The sequence below is a fragment of the Denticeps clupeoides genome, unplaced genomic scaffold (assembly GCF_900700375.1).
Source record: "Denticeps clupeoides unplaced genomic scaffold, fDenClu1.1, whole genome shotgun sequence".
Taxonomy (NCBI): domain Eukaryota; kingdom Metazoa; phylum Chordata; class Actinopteri; order Clupeiformes; family Denticipitidae; genus Denticeps; species Denticeps clupeoides.
In genome coordinates this window covers 232,625-253,130 of record NW_021630090.1, presented here as the reverse complement: position 1 = coordinate 253,130, position 20,506 = coordinate 232,625, and the positions used below count along the sequence as shown (strand labels likewise).

General features: G+C 49.0%; 1 protein-coding gene across 6 annotated transcripts in view; it reads right to left on the bottom strand.

The window, feature by feature from the left end:
- Positions 1-20,506, bottom strand: part of LOC114783290 (5'-AMP-activated protein kinase subunit gamma-1-like) — a 29,840-nt gene that overhangs the window by 4,030 nt on the left and 5,304 nt on the right. For 2 of the 6 annotated variants that reach the window (XR_003748466.1, XM_028968708.1), the window contains exons 4-8: positions 8,555-8,787; positions 6,677-6,728; positions 5,624-5,736; positions 3,175-3,256; positions 1,212-1,270 (exon numbers count right to left, since the gene is read on the bottom strand). Coding sequence is in view for 4 of the 6 variants with exons in the window: in XM_028968708.1 (XP_028824541.1) it covers positions 1,212-1,270; positions 3,175-3,256; positions 5,624-5,736; positions 6,677-6,728; positions 8,555-8,787 (539 nt within the window). In the remaining 2 variants the exon portion in view is untranslated. Of the gene's footprint in view, positions 1-1,211; positions 1,271-3,174; positions 3,257-5,623; positions 5,737-6,676; positions 6,729-8,554; positions 8,788-14,331; positions 14,766-20,506 lie in introns of those variants that run through there. The other 4 variants (XR_003748467.1, XM_028968709.1, XM_028968711.1 and 1 more) reach the window with 3 other exon arrangements.

The window sequence follows — 20,506 nt, the reverse complement described above, 5'->3', positions numbered from 1 at the left end:
GTAAATCTCGGCAAAAATCTCGGAAGTCACTGCAAAAATCTTGGAAAATCACGGCAAAAATTTACTTTACTTTACTTTATTTGGTAGACGCTTTTATCCAAAGGGACTTACAATGGGAAGACACCAGCAATTCTCGTTCGATTTCTATAGAATATCGAGTATACAAACTAAGAGCCCTGATAAGGCTTAGACTTGTCATTGAAGAGCATGCTCGGAGAGTGTTGGGTGCTAGACTAAGAAAAATTATAATGTATTTATACATTTTGTATTTGTTTGTTCAATGTGTATGCATGTGTATGTGTTAAATTTGTCTGTAATATTTTTGGAATAAGAGGGTTTTCACCTTCTTCTTAAAAATGGTGATAGTCTCGGCTAGTCGTGTGGAGGAGGGTAGGTTGTTCCACCAGCCAGGGACAACAACGGAGAACAGACATGATTGGAATCGGAGACCCCGTGAAGAAGGAATTTTAGTCTCCTTTCGTTTGCCGATCTGAGAGAGCGTGCAGGAGTGTATCTAGGTAGTATTGTGTTGATGTAGGAGGTAGTATTGTAGCTTCTGTGCAGGAGTGTATCTAGGTAGTAGTGTGTTGATGTAGGAGGGCGCAGTTCCATTTACAGCCCTGTAGGCAGCATCAAGGATTTGAACTCAATGCGAGCAGCTACCGGGAGCCAGTGGAGGGAGGTAAGAAGAGGTGTAACATGGGTGTATTTTGGCTGATTGAAAATGAGACGGGCTGCCAAAAATCTCAGAAGTCACTGCAAAAATCTTGTAAATCTCTGCAAAAATCTCGGAAGTCACTGCAAAAATCTCGGAAGTCACTGCAAAAATCTCGGAAGTCACGGCAAAAATCTCGGAAGTCACGGCAAAAATCACAGCAAAAATCTCGGAAATCACGGCAAAAATCTTGTAAATCTCGGCAAAAATCTCGGAAGTCACTGCAAAAATCTTGTAAATCACGGCAAAAATCTCGGAAGTCACGGCAAAAATCTCGGAAGTCACGGCAAAAATCACAGCAAAAATCTCGGAAATCACGGCAAAAATCTTGTAAATCTCGGCAAAAATCTCGGAAGTCACTGCAAAAATCTTGTAAATCACGGCAAAAATCTCGGTCCGGGAAGTCACAGCAAATGTGGTGGTCTACATCTGCTTTTAGTGAACCCTGAAATGTTAATATGGAATGTCATATTTCAGATGAACGCAGGCCACCCACCATCGGGGACTTGTAGTATCTGTGCAGGATGTTGATGAAGTCTGTGATGGTCAGCATCCCTGTCATGGCAGGAGAAGAAGACCAGTTAAGCATGTTCAGCCGTAAAGAAATAGTCATAACACGCACACACACGCACACACACATGCACACGCACGCACACACACACACGCCCACACACGCGCACACACAATCAGTGTGTGCATCAGTAGAAGGTGAGGGAGGTGATCAGGTCAATCTGGGGTGATGGAGGATACAGGAGATGATTACTGTGCTGTACTGTGTGTGTGTGTGTGTGTGTGTGTGTGTGTGTGTGTGTGTACAGCTGGATTCACCCAGTTGGGTGCAGAGATATTTTAATTAAAATCCCAGCCAGGGTCTCTCTCTCTCTCTCTCTCTCTCTCTCTCTCACTCCTTGTCCCTACTTGCAGACCTACTGCGTGACACAGTTACAGTAAATATGTGGCCTGAATAAAGTCATTATGGATCCTTGTTGTGTAACACGTCCAGTTGCCGCTGAAATAACCTTCTTCGAGAACCATGACCTGGATGACCGAGAACCTTCACAGATACACACACAACAGGAGATTAAACAGGCTGAAGACGAGGAAGGTGAAGGTGCTCTGACCTCACCATCCTCATTTGGCCTGCTGACCTCCAGACCTGATCTCAGTCACCATCAGTGATGTGACCCTCAAAAGCCTGGGTCCTCTGCCAGAGGACCCATCTTCTCACACCTTGAGTTCTGCTCCAAATGCTCCAGATTCCTTCCTCCCTGGATGCACACAACCCACATCTACTGGCACAACACAGACATCTACTGGGCTTCTGAGAAGGAACCACACTAGAATAGTCCTGATGTCCACAACTTGACCACCTACTGCATAATTCATCTTCAGAGTAATATTACCCAGAATCCAACCAATAGGCAGGTATCTTCAGCAGAACACATTCAGAACCTGTCACGTCTAGACCACGGATCGCAGGATGGAAATGATCATCAGCTTCTGTCGCAGTAGACGAGGTGAAGATGTTTCCAGATGGTTATGTCATCCGTCCAGCTGATCGTGGCTGATGGACGTGAGGGAACCAGGAATGGAACCAAACGTCCCACGTGTGTCAGCAGTCAGATGTCTGCATGTGTGTGACAGGACAGGGACACCAGGGATGACGTGTTCACCGGGATTCGTGATCATGACCATATCTGTCTCCCCTGGTTTAATCAAACACACACACACACACACACACACACACACACACACACAACCTGGTCCCTCTGAGAATGGTTGAGACCCGGCTTTAGGACCCAGCAGCCAGCGGGGTGATGCAGCTCACACCAGTTTTCTGCTATTTTCAGCCAAAATCTGGCCGCCATGGTAACGGATATCATTCTGACAGAGTACTGAAGAAGAATGGGTCAGTGTGAGCCATAAAGTGGACACACACACACATACACACACACGACCAGACACACACACACACACACACTCTGTTCAGTAGCCCAGATTATCAGTTACACTAAAGCAACTACAGCCTTCTTACAAACACCAAGGACTCTGTTCAACATCCAAACACACACACACACATACACAACCAGAGACACACAGACACTGGCAGTGTTTATGCCAAGATTGTGTAACTCTAGATGAAAGTGTTGGCGCGTGGATCAGGGCTGATCCCCAGCAGGACGTCCCACCTCGGGTCCTCACTAACAGACCACAGTCTTTCCCCGCGGCACAGATTAACCTTCCAACACACACACACACACACACACACAGAGAAACACGCGCAAAAAAACACACACAGGCCCACACAAACACCCAGATACACGCACACACTCGCACACACACAGAGAAACGGGCCACGGAACGTCTCTCTTCAAGTCTGGCACCACCGTCCTCAGAACCACGGTGATTCAGCTGGAACAAAGGGTTGCCATGGTTACTCACAGGGTTACTACACTTACCCACAAAGCTCTGCTTCTTCGTCTCCCAAAGGGGTGCGGCGCGGACGCCATTGGCAACAAGAGCAAAAAACGCCTTCTTCACCTGCAAAGGAGAACAAGGGTTGAAACCAGGGACGAGTAGAGACTGTGGAACGTTCTTCTTCTGATTGAAGGCCTCCACTTTTTTAACAACAGGTTCCTGAAGGTACATGTGGAGAACCAACTTTATGGTGTACATCTGAGAGGTTCTCCACCTTCCTGCCAATATTCTCTGATTGTGAAGATCTGGGAATTATGGAGGACGTGATAGAAATGCAGATGTCTGTGCTTGTAAATTCCTGACTTCTTTTATCAACAGAACAAGTTGTCCTGCCTCAGATCCCTCATCTCACCTCCATCTGTCCAATCCTCCAGCATTGCTCCACTGGTACCATTCATCTAGACTCTTCTCTGTCTTGGTGGAATGAACTTGCACTAGATGTTCCAACAGCTGAGCCACTAAAAATCCTCAAATGCTGGATAAAAAACTAATATTTGGAGTAAAACAGCTCTTCCGTACATTTTCCATATTTAAAAAACGCTCGGGTTGGTATCTACAGATCAGGTCCTCGTGAACCAAACAAGATGGACGTTTAAAGCTCCTGGTAAGAGTGGCGGCCAGATACTGTAAATGTAGATCAATATGAGGACCAGGTTCTCAAATTAAGATGGTGAGAAGCTCGGTCCTCTACAAGGTGGGACTGGAGATGCTCCTACTGGGACCTGTCCTACACCAGAAGATGGAGTCAGGTTGGCAGTGGAGGTGGAGCACGTTCAAACCACTTGGGATTTGCATGTTGTGTTGTCACTTCTGCATGGATTAAAGTCAAGAAGGTCCTTTTTAATGGTTTCCTCTTGTCTCCTGCCAAGAACGTCTATCAGGTGGTCAAATTTAGTAACTTTGTCTGCCAAGTTGGCACCGCGAACGTGTTTTACTGCTGACGCACATTTGGGACGCGTCCCAGCTGGACGTGCGGTCCCCAGTGGTATTAGATGCGACTGTACGTCCAGCTGGGACGCGTCCCAAAGGCGAGTCAGCAGTTGCTGCACAGGCGTGGAGGACATGGGTGGAGGTGGTGGTACCTTCATCCCAGTCTGTCACACGCACACTCTCCAAGTCCTCCAATGGGACTGTGCCGCTTTGGTGTCAACACCGTCCCATGTGTGGGACAAGATGCCAACTGGTATTTTCAGTTCTACTTTATTTGTTTCTCCGTTACAGCAGCAAAGGAGAACCAGAACCGAGCTGCTCTAGAACCAAGATCTGCGGCATCTCCACAGGCATCATTTAAAGGTCCCCTGACATTTATCTCGGCCTCAGTGTCCCCTAATACTGTATCTGAAGTCTCTTTTCACAATGAGATTTCCCGGTCTGGAGCTTTAAATGCTAATGAGGAGGAGAGAGGCGGGACCAGGAGGAGAGCGGCCAATAGAAGTTGAAATGATGTCATCAACACTGTCCACCAACCACAAAGTTTGGTGAAGACAGGAAGTTATGTCGATGTTTTTTATAAAATGAACCCGCTGGTTCTTCAGGAACAAATAAAATACATTTGTGCTCATTTTTACATCCAATAACCGAGCGACTGCAGTGCTTCACACGTCTGGAAGCCATGACAGCTGGTGGACAAGCATGCGAAACGGGAGGTAACCTTTCCCCTTATGGCGTCATGAGGGGACAAATTCCAGATCCGACCGTCTGAGCTGCCAGCACGACCAAAACACTCTTTACACCGACCACCATTTCTAGCCCCTCCAGGACCATAGACAGGCTGGAGGAACTCGTATTAATGTTCAATCATCTCACAAAGTCACATTTTCCTAATAGGGGACCTTTAATCCAGGTGGACCTTCAGGGAGCAGCAAGCCAACTCAGACACAGAAAGACACCGTCTGCCGGCCTGCGAGACGCAGCTAATGGGACTGACGGCAGAAACGGGGCCTTTAAAAATTCATGACTTTTCCACGACATGAATATAGTTCCCTTCAAGAAGAACCCACATGAGTTCCATTCATCCAGCCTGCTGGTCCGAGATCCGTCGTCCGGGACACCGAATCTGCACCTCCGTCCAGCCACAGGCCTCCGAGCGGCAAACAGTTCATCTTAAGAGTCATGAAATATTCACACCGCACCGAGAGAGAGAGAGAGCGAGAGAGAGAAAGAGAGAGCGAGCGAGCGAGGGAGAGAGAGAGAGAGCGAGCGAGCGAGGGAGAGTGAGAGAGTGCGAGAGAGAGAGCGAAAGAGAGAGAGAGCGAGAGAGACAGAGAGAAAGAGAGAGCGAGAGAGACAGAGAGAAAGAGAGAGCGAGCGAGCGAGAGAGACAGAGAGAGAGAGAGAGAGCGAGAGAGAGCGAGAGAGAGCGAGAGAGAGAGCGAAAGAGAGAGAGAGCAAGCGAGAGAGAGAGAGAGAGAGAGAGAGAGAGACGGTCACCTGCAGCGTGGTGTCGAAAACCACCAGTTTGGAGCTGGTGGGGACGATGTCGTAGCACTTGTGGGATTTCATAAACCGCATGTAGATATCACTCTCGGATTCTTCAACTGCTGCTGTAACACACACACGCACACACACAGAGCATGAATCATGCAAACCCATCAGGCCATAACCGAGAACAAGTTTTTACCCATCAGGCCCCAAACCCTCGCACTTTCTGGCATTTACCAGACGCCCTGATCCAGAGCGCCTTACAGTCAGTAGTGACGGGGACAGTCCCCCTGGGGACACTCAAGTGTCCTGCTCAGGGTGGTAGTAAGGGGGATTTGAACCTGGGTCTTCTGGTTCATAGGCGAGTGTTTTACCCACTACGTTACCACCACGCACGCCTGGCTGTGGTTGCTATGGCGATTCTCGCAGCAGCCTGGGGGACCCGTCGAGTGACAGACCCTGTAGCACCTCCCATGATCCTCTGCATGCAGGGTTCCTTACCCGGGAGCACAGTGGCCGAATGGACGGCTGGACGTTCTCCAGCTCCGGGTCTGCGGAACGTTCCTGCGGAGGCCGCCGCGGGCCTTTTTAGGAAGGCAGGCGGAGGAAGAACGTTCCGTCGTGACCGCCGGGCTCTAAAGAACTCTGACAATCACTAAACAAAAGGATTTACCGCAAGCGGCAAGAACCGGAACTCATATATACAACCATTCCAGACACCAGACTGGGAATGCCTCAGACGAGGAACGCCAGCGGAACCCGGTTATTAGATGTAACATAATCCATAACTGAACAGCATCCCCGCAAGCTCTTACCCAGCATGCACTTCTCCTGCGGCTCAGACTAAGACTTTAATAACTTGAGGAATGTTGTGGAAAAACGGAATATTCTAATCTGCTGCAGAGGGTACACACACGACCGGTGACCATGACGACGGCAGGGGGACCCCGCATCAGGACCATAGATGCTGACGTCATGCAACACACACACACACACACACGACGGACAGGAACCTGCAGGGTTCGGCTTGACCTCTGAACCCCCGACCACCAGCAGACTCACCTTCATCTTCCAGCTCCAGTTTCTCCAGCATGCCTTCAGCCACGCCGGGGACCTGCGGGGACACGGGGACACGGTGAGTGTGGAGATCGGCGACAGCGACAGCCTCCGCGTCGCCGGTAAGTCCCCCGCTCCGGTTTGCTGCAGTCGCGGGGAGGGACGGACGGACGGACGGACGGACGCGTTACGACGCGCAGCGAACGCGCATGCGCACACCGGCAGGCGCGGCCCCGCCTCGGAAACGTGTTGCCAGGTCCGCGGGTTTTCCGCAGAACGGCTCCGTCGCGTAAATGTGCGGGAAAGGAGACCACGTGGGGTTTGTTTATCTCCAGGTGCGGGCGGTGGGTGGGCTCAGGGTCTTCCCCGGTCACGTGGTGTGTCCTTGCCACGCCCCCACGTCCTCTTTAAAACAGTGCCCGCAGGATTCAGGGTTTTATGTAATAATGCATGGCAGAATCAACGCGTCTCTCTCTCTCTCTCTGTCTCTCTGTGTCTGTCTGTGTAATTCCTTTCATTTGCTCCGCCCACCTCTCGTTTTTTTTACCATATTAGGATGTTACCGGCGCGCACGTGCGGACCATGACGTCACTAATCCACAGCTGACGTTCCAACAAACACAGTAAAATGTACTAGTGTAGAAGAACACACACACACACACACACACACAGAGAGAGAAACCCTGCTAGACCTCCAACAAACACACACATACACACACACACAGAAACCCAGCTCCAACATACACTGCATGCCTGAAGCTGTGTCTGGAATAAAGTGTGAGTGTGTATTCAAATTCTTCTGTGCCCAGTCGAAGGGCGTGGCAGCGGAATGTAAAAGTCAAAGAGCAAACAAACAAGTGCATTAACATCCCCGCCCATAGCAGGAGTCTTGTAACCCAGGCAAACTCAAACACACACACACACACAAAAACTCACACACATACACACACATGCACCTTGATTGGTCACTTTCCCCTTCCTGCTGTCGTGTGATTGGTCAGTGTCTCTTGTTACCATGACCCAGACCCATCAAGGTAACTTTAAAGCATGTAGGAGATGATGGAGGTTTTATAAAGCCGGTGAACGTGACGGAAGGTCATGTACAGGTCACGTTGTGGTTCGGAAGAAAAAACTAGGAATGAGCGATTCCACAGGTTTCCTTTTCTCTCCGATTCCAAGTAAAATTCAGGGTGGTATCAGTGATGCCGATCCGATACGGAATGTGATTGGAAAGTGGAAGATTTTCTGAGGGGGTTGTGGTGTCGTGTTGATGTGTGAGGAGCAGTATTTCTACTTTCAGTTGGAACGTGGTGCAGAAATAGAAGAGCCAACTTGGAATGGACATTATGGATATGGATCCGCACATCCCTAGAAAAAATCTGAGGTCCATGCCACTACAGATGACGGTCTGTCTTCTGGCCGAGTACATCACAGTGTAATCCAGCCCCACACACTCACACACTCCATCATGCTCAGGTCTTCTCCACGTGCTAATGGTTTCGCTGCTTTTAGACCCTCACGAGAGGAAAAGCTGCTACCTGCTCCAGAGAAGAACATGATGATGATTATTAATATTTCAGCATCAAGCTGAAAGCTGTAACTATGATCTAATGTTCTCGTACAGTGATGGGCTGCAGCGCTACATCAATAAACTCAAGATGTCAACCGGCGGCACCACGGTCGGGGACACCCGGGTCACCCAGCTGGACTCAGGCAGGAGGAGAGGACAACAGCGTGCAGATGGTGGTGGCCATTATCTCATCCTTTTACCAGCATTACATGAAGGGCTTGAGCAAGATAATGTCCCTTGATGGACTGGGACGGCGCCACTTCCTGTTCCTGTCTGTTAAACGCTGCAGGAAACGGTGATGGACGTGGGACTCACCAGTCGTGAGGTGGAGATGGGTGCAGACGAGGGAGTGAGGGGCGGCTTGGAGGATGAAAAGGAGGAAGAGGAGCATGGAGGCGGGCTGAGCTGCTGCCCTGTGTCCGGAGGGGAGGAGAGGGGGCGTGTCCTCTCATCCTGGCGTTCTGGCTGCCGGCGGGACGTCTTCCCGGGGAACGCTGGTTTGGTCACATGTGTCGGTGGGGTGGTTGGTGGAGAGGTGACGCTTGAGGCTGAGCGAGAGAGAGTGGAAAAATACGATGAAACACACGCAACCTGGCCACTTTATTAGAGACGGCCACCCTGTCTCTCTCTCTGTGTGTGTGTGTGTGTGTGTGTGTTTTAGTGGGCTAACTTGACCACCAGAGGTTACCCCACACCACCAACATGCAGAATATCAGCACTTTAATTCGAGCCTTCTGATTGGTGAACTCGTGATGGTGACATTAGTGACCACGCCCACAAACTACATCTAATATGCCCCTAGTGTACTGTCCCCAGGGTAGAGGGGTAACCTACAATACACAGACTGTGTGGTGTGTGTGTGTGTGTGTGTGTGTGTGTGTAGCTGCATGTTGGATAAACAGTTGGTTACCAGTCACCCAGGCAAAGAATGTGCCTGAAGGAGATTAAGAGGGACGATATGAAGAGACGCACAGGTCCCATCCACGATAAAACAGCCCATATCTGGACTGAAGGTGAAACCTGCCCTTTAAACTGTAAACATCTCCGATCATCTTCCAGCCAGAGCCGACTGGGGCGTAGCGATAAAATCGGGCGGCGGCTCCGCTTTCAGCTGCGAGAAGTGTGTGTGGAGAGGAGGAGACGGGACGTATCGGGTTCTCCACTGCGGTGATTTAGAGATGGAGCAGGGACCTCAGCAGAATGATAATGAGCTGATGTAGGTAACAACCTCCCCTCCATCACAGCAGGAGTTCAAATCCACACTATGCAGCCCTCGTATAAATCATTAACACTGCAGGACACGCCCAGCTCTTCCAGAAAGAGTGTGTGTGTGTGTGTGTGTGTGTGTGTGTGTGTGTGTGTGTTTGGGATTTTCCTTTCAATGCCCCAGGCAACAGCCTGGAGTAAACAAGTGAAATAACTGCTGAGCAGAGGAGATGCTGAAATGATGTCATCAGCTTCTCCCTCCTCCTCAGGGAGCCGTTATTCTCCTCCATGTCGTAAATCCATGGAGGTCATTACACTTCAATCATCATGAACCTAACACACACACACATTTTCATCACCTTCAGCACATCCTGCTGTATTAAACACATCAGCAGAACAACTGAAAAACCGGCACCAGACCAGGAGTGAGCAGGAGGGTGGTAGTAGCCTAGTGGGTAACACACTTGCCTATGAACCAGAAGACCCAGGTTCAAATCCCACTTACTACCATTGTGTCCCTGAGCAAGACACTTAACCCTAAGTTGCTCCAGGGGGGACTGTCCCTGTAACTACTGAATGCAAGTCGCTCTGGATAAGGGCGTCTGATAAATGCTGTAAATGTAAATGAGGTGAGCTTAATACAATAGCCATCAATCGCTTCTCACACTGATATATGCTCTACTCACCTCCTTCCAGGCGGAACTGTGAATGTGAGCCATGTTGTTAACACCAACCAACATACTGACATACGAACCACCACACCAACCAAAATACTAACATGCCAACCAACATACTAACATACATACTAACCACCACACCAACCACCATACAAACAGACATATTAACCACCACATCAACCACCACACCAACCAACATTCTAACAGATATACTAACCACCACACCAACCAAAATACTAATATACCAACCACCATACAAACAGACATATTAACCACCACATCAACCACCACACCAACCAACATACTAACAGACATACTAACCACCGCACCAACCAAAATACTAACATGCCAACCAACATACTAACATACATACTAACCACCACACCAACCAACATACTAACAGACATATTAACCACCACATCAACCACCACACCAACCACCACACCAACCAACATACTAACAGATATACTAACCACCACACCAACCAAAATACTAATATACCAACCACCATACAAACAGACATATTAACCACCACATCAACCACCACACCAACCAACATACTAACAGACATACTAACCACCGCACCAACCAAAATACTAACATGCCAACCAACATACTAACATACATACTAACCACCACACCAACCAACATACTAACAGACATATTAACCACCACATCAACCACCACACCAACCACCACATCAACCAATATACTAACAGACATACTAACCACCACACCAACCAAAATACTAACATACCAACCAACATACTAACATACGAACCACCACACCAACCAACATACTAACAACCACACCAACCAACATACTAACAACCACACCAACCAACATACTAACAACCACACCAACCAACATACTAGCAAACATACTAACCGCCACATCAGCCAACATACTAACAGACATACTAACCACCATACCAACCAAAAGACTAACATACCAACCAACATACTAACATACGAACCACCACACCAACCAACATACTAACAGATACACTAACCACCACACCAACCACCATACGAACAGACATATTAACCACCACATCAACCCCCACACCAACCACCACATCAACCAACATACTAACAGCCATACTAACCACCACACCAACCAAAATACTAACATACCAACCAACATACTAACATACTAACATTTTTTTTTTTTTTTATTCCTCAGTCCTCATAACCTTCCACCATTTAAAAATGTTTTTCTTTAATGTGCAATTAGCCAGGGCTTCTTGACCCCAGGCCAAATCAGTTAACCCCTGAGCACAAAGAATAATCCTCAGGCAGCACAGATAAACCCAGACATCATTTCATCTGCTGATGGAGAGATAAAGAGGAAGCAGCTCATTAGGAATGGTTCTCTGGAGGTTCCACTGTCAGTGAATAATAATGTCATCCTGTCTCTAGCTCTTCATGCGATGCTCTGGGTAACCAGGAAAATTAGTTCCTTATCAACCAAGGCTCTGACAGGTCTGTCAACGACGTTCATTATTTGGGATTGTGGTGTAGGTGGGTGGATGTATCTGCATGAGGTATTTTAACACCGGAAAACCAGTCAGATGAGCTGAAGCGAAACTGGGCAGATGATTTCACATCACTCCAGAGATGCAGGTTTACAGCAACGGACTGCTGCCACCTAGAGTCACAATGGATCTACTGCACAAGCAGAGAAAGTGTGGAGAACATGGGAAAGTGAAGTCATTATGATGCACAGCAAGCACAGCACATGATGACATGGTGAAACGTGTCCTCTGCATTTAACCATCACCCTTGGTGAGCAGTGGCACCATGACAGGCGCCCGGGGAGCAGTGTGTGGGGACGGTGCTTTGCTCAGTGGCACCTCAGTGGTACCCTGGCAGTTCGGGATTCGAAACGGCAACCTTCTGATTACTGGTCCACTTCCTTACCACTAGGTCACCACTGGCCTGATGGACTGTAGACCATCTAGGCTTAAAAGCTAGACCATCTCCAGGTTCTTCTGTTGTGCTTTTCTTCTTAGAACCTTATAAAAGGCTCTTATACACACAGATACAGACAGACAGAAAGTTGTGTGACAGGCCTGGAAAGTTAAAGTCACCCCACACTTTGCTGATTCCTGCTCGCGCCTCAGCACAGTTTGCCTGCTGACCCACATTAACCCCCCCTGCTGTTAACGGGGGGGCTTCAGTTACACAAAAGCGGCTCCAGTCCTGGACTCCAGTCATCATGAGACGCATGGAAATAGCCCGGCCATGATAAGAGGACAGAAATAGAGATCAAGGTTAGAAGGGCTCATGAGTTTTTGGCTGCACATCCTTGACCTTCCTTCAACTCCTGATATATCACTGATCAAGGCCTTTATGAGATTACAGGGCATACCTCAGCAGTTAAACCAGCGTTGGGACACTTTACACTGCTGACCATTGGGGTGGTGGTGTCTCTAATAAAGTTCATTCTGAAAAAGTTACACTTGGCTGCACTGACCCTTAAAGAGCACAAAGTCAATTGAGGGACGCGTCCATCTCTCCCTTATTTCAGAACCTCTTCCCCAACACCATCATCAGAAAAGTGAAGACCCCTCAGAACATCTGTCCTGTGACATTAATGCTCTATTCTACTGTTTTGACGAAATATATTCATCAAAAAACCTTTATGATGTCACAGTATTTCAGATTTTCTCAGTCACTTCATAATTTATGTCTCAGAATACTTGTGGTGGGATATAGATCTGTGGAGGTGGGTTAGAAGTTGGCATAAGACACGGGGAGGAACAACTATACTCTGTTCTGATGTTGTGATTATAATATTTGGGATGATGGTTAGGGCAGCTTCCTTCATTTGAGGAGGCGTGGTCGCTGTCTGGTTGCCATGGTTACCTGCGCGGTGTTGAACGATGGTGTAAACAAGCGGTCGAATGTGCTGAGTTGCTCCGTGCCCTCGTCGCCTCGTTCCTGCTGCTTTCTATATTTAGGCCACTGGTGAAAGGGCCTATTGAGGGACGCAGGGGCTGATGGGAAATGGCTGAGGGCCTCGGGTTTTGTGTCAGGTTGTGTGGAGTTATGTATGTAGGTGTGTAGAATTTCACCACAACAACGTCCCGAAAACCCGATGGCCCTCCCCAGAGATCCTCATCAGACCTCCAGGAACTGGTCTCGTCCACAGTGAAGATCTGACGGAGGGGAGACAGCGCTGGACATAAAAGCCCCAGAAACGGAGCAGAGGAAGATGTGAGTGTGACTTCTGGTGAAGTCCACCCCGCGTCGGTACAGGAGACCGGTGACGTTCCTCGCATCAGAACCGCGACGTTCCGCCAGTTACTGTTCAACCCATTTACTGTTCAACCCATTTACTGCGCCCTGTTTATTGAAGAAACCTTCAGACCCCATAAAGCCCAGCGGCTTGATAGATCCCAGTGTGGTTCTGCTCCTGCTCTAGAACTCATTCAATCCATTCTGCTTACTTTGAAGGTACTTTTAAATGAAAAGTGTCTTTAGTTTTTATAAATCTTTATATATGCTTTATTTTACTACAGAAGGTAAAGTAGGGTGGTAGTAGCCTAATGGGTAACACACTCACCTATGAACCAGAAGACCCAGGTTCAAACCCCACTTACTACCATCGTGTCCCTGAGCAAGACACTTAACAAGAGTGTCTCCAGGAGGGGACTGTCCCTGTAACTACTGGATGGTAGTAGCCTAGCGGGAAACACACTAACCTATGAACCAGAAGACCCAGGTTCAAACCCCAGTTACTACCATTGTGTCCCTGAGCAGGACACTTAACCCTGAGTGTCTCCAGGGGGGGGGACTGTCCCTGTAACTACTGGGTGGTAGTAGCCTAGTGGGTAACACACTCGCCTATCAACCAGAAGACCCAGGTTCAAACCCCACTTACTACCATCATGTCCCTGAGCAAGACACTTAACCCTGAGTGTCTCCAGGGGGGGACTGTCCCTGTAACTACTGACTGTAAGACACTCTGGATAAGGGCGTCTGGTAAATGCCGTAAATGTAAAGTTACTGTGGAGTTCTTTTATCCACAGTTATGGCCTCAGTCAGCTGTGCCAAAATAATCCACGATGACAGAGTGACACGTCTGAAAGTACAGCTGAGTGCATGCTGCTGAATAAGGCCACGCCCCTTTCCTTCACATGGACAGGATGAGGGTCTCGTCCCCGCACCGAGCGGCTGCTTGGTTATGTTAATGATCCGTACCTGTGTGCAGGTGGCCGAGAGACGCCGACGCCGCGATGCACTTCATTTCCTTCTTGCTGCTCCCCAGGAGGCCGTGGGGCTCGGACTGGCGGCGTCCTGTCCGCCCGTCCTGCTCCTTGCGCTTCCTGCTCCCTCGCAGACTGCTGAAGCGCTTCATGGGTCACTGAGGGATTGTGGGTCAGCGTCTGCGCCGGCCCAGCAGGGCATGCCTGTCCTGCCGGAACGTTCCGGGTTCCTCTCTGCTTCAGTCCCGAGGTCGGGTCTGAAGGGTCATTCTATCACACCCAGGACCTGGTTCTGCGGCGCCCCCCCCGGGTCAGCAATGGTTCTGTTGTTCTCCGCCGGCTCTCTCCGCTGCAGACTGTCAGGTACAGCTGTGTGTGTGTGTGTGTGTGTGTGTGTCTCTTTAAAATAGCCTGCATCGCTGAGAGACTGTAAAAGGAAACCAGTCCTGGCTCTGTCACACACTGGCAGCGATTGGCTGAAACAGACCCCCCCTGGTGTGTACACACACACACACACACACACACACACACACAGCTCTAAAGTTTCAGTGTGTGTGTCCCGTCCTGACATGACAGTTTTTATGACACATGGGCGTATTAAAGCAACACAAACAGGTTCACACATTTATTTACAAAACACACACACACGTAAAGAACCATGCAGCAGGTCTGGAACTCCAGGACGGAGCCAGCTGGTCTACAAGATTTTGTTCCGGAGAGGACAGGGACGCGGCGGTTCTAAGGAGAACCGGTGGGGAGCAGCAGGAGAAGAATGTGAAGTGTGGGTTTGGGGTCAGTGCTTTTTTCGTGGGATCATTAACTTTTTAAAGCAGCTGCATTATTTACCTGAACGCAGGCGCCGGGCCCCGTCTGCCCCGGTAAAAATGTGACCTTTATTTACAAAAAAAGGTGACACAGGTGACACACAGTTATTAGATACGTGCGGTAGGGCGGGGCCATATGAACTATTTATGAGAATTAGAGGTCGGTGAGTAGGGTGCTCCTCAGAGCAACTTCTCTACGCTTCCCCGAACCAGGGTCTAGTGGGTAGGGATGTGGACCCGTAATCAGAAGGTTGTGGGTTCGAATCCCGAACCGCCAAGGTGCCAAACAGGTCCCCTTGATGAAGGTCCCGTCCCCACACGCTGCTCCCCGGGCGCCTGTCATGGTGCCCACTGCTCACCAAGGGTGATGGTTAAATGCAGAGGACACGTTTCACCATGTCACCGTGTGCTGTGCTTCATAATGACCTTCACGTCACTTTCCCGGTCATGTGCAGTAGGTCGAGCAGTTCCGCTAAAACCCTGATGTCTTCAAAGCACTGCGGCCGAGGCCACGGAAAGAACAAAGAGTTTGGATTTTTGGAAGCGGAAAGTAATCACTGGCCTGGAGGATGTAGGTGGTGGTGGTAGCACGCTGAGGAACGTCCTTGACCTCTCCACTAACGTGACTCCGCCCAGCTGTAACACATTGACCAACCTGGGGCTCCTGAGATTGAGATCTGAAGATTTCCATCTCATTAAGCTGGTCAGAAGCAGTGAATCCATTGTCCCATTTAACAATCTGGAACCTCAATTTGAAGAAACCTTCAAAATGGACATTAAAAGGCTCTTAAAAACAGGTCTTGAAGAACCAAAACCTAAAGAATCTTCAGGTTGGGGTTCTCCTTCTATGCTGACTGTTCCGTGTTGTTTTGTGGATGAAAGGTCAGTGTTCTGGTGAGCCTCAGCCTGTTGTGGTCTCCTGCAGTATTTATCAGCGTTTTGCTTCATCTGCTCCTATTTCTGTCTCAACAACCTGCTTCTGAGGGACGAGACGACGTCTCACCATCGCGTGGAGCAAAGGTCAAGCTAATGAGCACCTAAGGCAGATCAGACACAGTAACAGTAACCCAGGGAAACAGAGCATTCATGGCCCAGGACCGCTACCTCTTCTCCTACGAGGAACCTCCATGGTCCCGTAGACTTGGTGACCCCAACCCAGACAGAACCGCTGATGTTTTTCACACATAACAGACTGGAAATAGAACACGTCTCTATAACCATCGCCTTGTGAAGATGACTGAAACGTTCTCCAGGTTTCAGAGGAACGTGAGGAACGTGAGAACGTCTGAAGTCTGTATCTGCTACCGTTCAGATTTATCTAAAAATGTTCCACGATTTAGCAGTCCGGTGGAAAAAACAGGTTCCGGTTGGGCAGGAAGGAACCTAAACGGGTTTCACCACGAGCCCACACACTTCCATCAGTGTAATGAGTGAGGAATCAGGAACACAGACACACAGGCCAGAACTAGAACCAGCAGGTCATCGATTAGAGAACAGAATGCCCCCAGGTGCCCCAGCCAGATACACTCCGGCACGCCCTCTCAGATCCGCAAACGGAACGAGACTGAAAATTCCCTCTTCACGGGGTCTCCGGTCCCAATCGACTCTGTTCTCCTTTGTTGTCCCTGGCTGGTGGGACAACTTGTCCTGCTCATTCGAATAGCCGAGACTACCACCGCCTTTAACAAGCAGCTGAAGAAGCGTTTTTCAGACGAGTCTTAACACTAAACACACACACATGCACACACACTCACAAAAAGCACCTAACAACTCCCTATCACGTTCTATTCCTGACAAGTTGGGCCTTATCAGGATCTTAGTTTAATAAACTCAAAATCTATAGAAACCGAATGAGAATCGCTGGTGTCGTTCTCCTGTAAGTCTCTTTGGATAAAAGCGTCTGCCAAGTAAAGTAAAGCAAAGTAAAGGTGCCTTGTTTTGATTGGTCAGAACATAAAGTCATGACAATAAAATTTGGATCATTTGATGAGGTAATTCACAGTCATTGATCAGAATAATCAACCTAGATACTCATTTACATACAATTATTTAACCTAATAATAATAAAACATTTTAGCTGCATTTTATTAGAACCGTTCTGGTCATGGTTCTGCATGGTTAGACCCTTTATGTTATTTATTTTCTGTGCTGGTGGTCAGATCCCAGTGTGTGTGTGTGAGACGGGTCAGTGGAGCAGCGCACCATGCGCTAAATCGACTGCAGCGCCACCTGGAGGACGAGAGAAGTGGACAAAGATAGAGGGGGCTCAGGTGACACCCCCTTTTTAGGACACTGCAGTAGTCTGTGTGTGTGTGTCATGTGGCCTGTGACTGTCGCACTGCTGGCCGGCGGTGTTGCGTCGTGCTGACGTCCCCGTCACCCGACCAGTCAGCTGCTGAGGGACCTGTCCACACGTCACCTGCTAACACCGGGTGGACTTAACACTCCTGAGTGTGTGTGAGAATGTGAAAGTGATTGTTTTGTCACTGTGTCCTCAACGAAATGCGTCCTCTTTATTTAACCATAAAAGGAGCCCAGAGAGCAGTGTGTGGGGGGAGGTATATTCAGATCTCCAATCATCGGGGGCAGTGGTGGCCTAGCGGTTAAGGAAGTGCCCCCGTAATCAGAAGGTTGCCGGTTCGAATCCCGATCCGCCAAGGTGCCACTGAGGTGCCACTGAGCAAAGCACCGTCCCCACACACTGCTCCCCGGGCGCCTGTCATGGCTGCCCACTGCTCACCAAGGGTGATGGGTTAAATGCAGAGGACAAATTTCACTGTGGGCACCGTGTGCTGTGCTGCTGTGTATCACATGTGACAATCACTTCACTTTATAAGTTTATAACGAAAAGGGACCGAATATTTTAGAAGGTTTCCAGATGTCCCCTTCCTACACACACAGACAAGGGAGGGAGGCCTGGTCCCTTCATCCATCGGTCAGGACAGGAAGTCACCTCGTCTCCTGGATCCACAGTTCTCGGTTCAGGGCTACCGAGCTCCACAACTGCTGGAAACCAGCATGGAGAAGTTGTACTGTTACTATGGCAACAGCCTGCAAGCATCACTGTTTCCTGGACCAGAAACAGAACCGGCCCAGAACACACACACAGAGAGAGAGAGAGAGGTAAACAGATGGCTCACTGCTTGACTGCTTCCGATGCTCCTCAGCGTGGAGGGAGTGGACACGTCACCTCCTCACTCCACCCTCGTCCCCACCCCGAGCTCGTCCCGATCAAATGAGTGATGACGCCGAGGGGTTATCATTATTATTATTGTTTCCAGGGCTTCGGTGCGTGAGATGTGACTTCTTGGCGGGACGCCTGAGCGATCATCCTTCCCATCATTCATTTAACATGCAGCAGAACAGCACAATCTAACAGGGTGTAGATGAGCATCACTCAATAGTTCCCACACACGGGCGTCCTTCAAAAACTTGTTCGAATGTGAACGCTCCTGGACATCAGAGAAGAAGGAGATTCCATCACTGATCATATGATTCCACCACGTGCTGAGGGCTACAGCTCTCCGGTATCTTCAGGCTCTTCCCTGGTCTTCTGCTTCCATCTAGTGGCAGGAAGTGAGTGAGATGAGAGTCATGGAATGATTGATCATTTTTCATTTCACTAGTTGGGATGACAAGAACACTGATTGTGAACATGATTATGAACACTAGATGGCGCAGTGGTGGAAGAAAACCATCCATTCCAGTTCGAGGTTGATGGGCCCTCGAATTTATTTTTAAGTTTCACCATCTTCTGCAGTGTGGAAGGCCTGATCCTGGCAGAGCAGCGTGAAGCATGGAGACATCTTCAAACGGTCCTGCTCACGTCTCTTCACGTCTATTCATGCTTATTCCAGTTCGAAATTTCACATTATGATCATTGCTAAAACTAACTTGAACCAGCAAAAAGCACCATGATGGAAACAAGGACACACCCACCATATCCCATAATACAAAGTAAGCTTTAAACGGCTCCTATTGTGATTTAGAAGGTGAGGAGCAGTCGCACACGCTTCATCGTGTCACTTGAAGACTTTTTCTTCACTCGGCTGAGCGAACTGCTGTCAGTCTGAAGCTGTCTGGTTTATTAGATGCTGATTTATTAGCAGTTCCACCATCAACCTGAATCCAGCCCAGCTTGGTCCATTAGCATGATGAGGAGGGCTTCCTGGAAGCCGCTGGAGCTTTTTCAGCTTATCGAACATTTCCAGTGTCAACCGCCACCCCCATCCCTTTGAGGTGCTCACACACACACACCCACCCGCACACACACACACACACACACACACGGTGTGCAGAAACTGCTGCTGCTTCATGTGACGTAATCAGTCAGTAGTTCCTGAAATGAAATGCTGGTGAAAGCGGAAAGAGGAGCAGAATATCACCAGCAGAAAATCACCACTAGTGGCCTTACAGCCACTAGTTACAGGGACAGTCCCCCCCTGGAGACACTCAGGGTTAAGTGTCTTGCTCAGGGACACAATGGTAGTAAGTGGGGTTTGAACCTGGGTCTTCTGGTCCTGAGGCGAGTGTGTTACCTGCTAGGCTACTACCATTTCATGCATTTAATTGTGCCTGGAATAGAATAGTCATCAACCAATTAATTGATTGATTATTGAATATAACATGGGGACGATTAATTCATCTTATTCAATTGAAAGTACGACTGCGATTACTTGCACACACCCTGAATGTCCATACTGATATGAACACCAAATAACACTGAGACGCATGTGGACAGGCCGAGCAGTGGCATCTGGAGACAGTGGAATGAACTTTGACCCACTGACCTACAGCTGCCAGTCAAACTGTGGTGGCCTGAGTGAGATGGAACCTTGAGAGACTGGTGGAGTTATGTAAGAGAGTGTGTGTGTGTTCGTTTCTCTGAGCAATTTCCTCCTACGCGGTCAGCAACACACACGTTGTGTAAGACTTTCCTGCACGCTGAAGCTGTTCTTCTAACTCTGCAGACCTTCTGGTGTCTTCACTTTGCGGCGTGGTGCAGCGCTGCTCATCCATTTACATTTCCAGCATTTACCAGACCTCCTTATCCAGAGCGACTTACAATCAGTAGTTACAGGGACAGTCCCCCCCTGGAGACACTCAGGGTTAAGTGTCCTGCTCAGGGACACGATGGTGGTACCACCCTACAATATCCACAGATATTATCTTCACATGCAGCTCAGGAGTGTGTGAGGGAAATACAGAACAATGTCAGAGCGGTTCATGTCCAGGTTCCTGAGAAGCTCCTCACGAGCACCAGGCAGAGGAGAACGATGCACGAAGCAGATGAAGTGTGTCTGTCACAAGGGAAAAGCAGCTGGACCTGCTGGACCGCATGTGGAC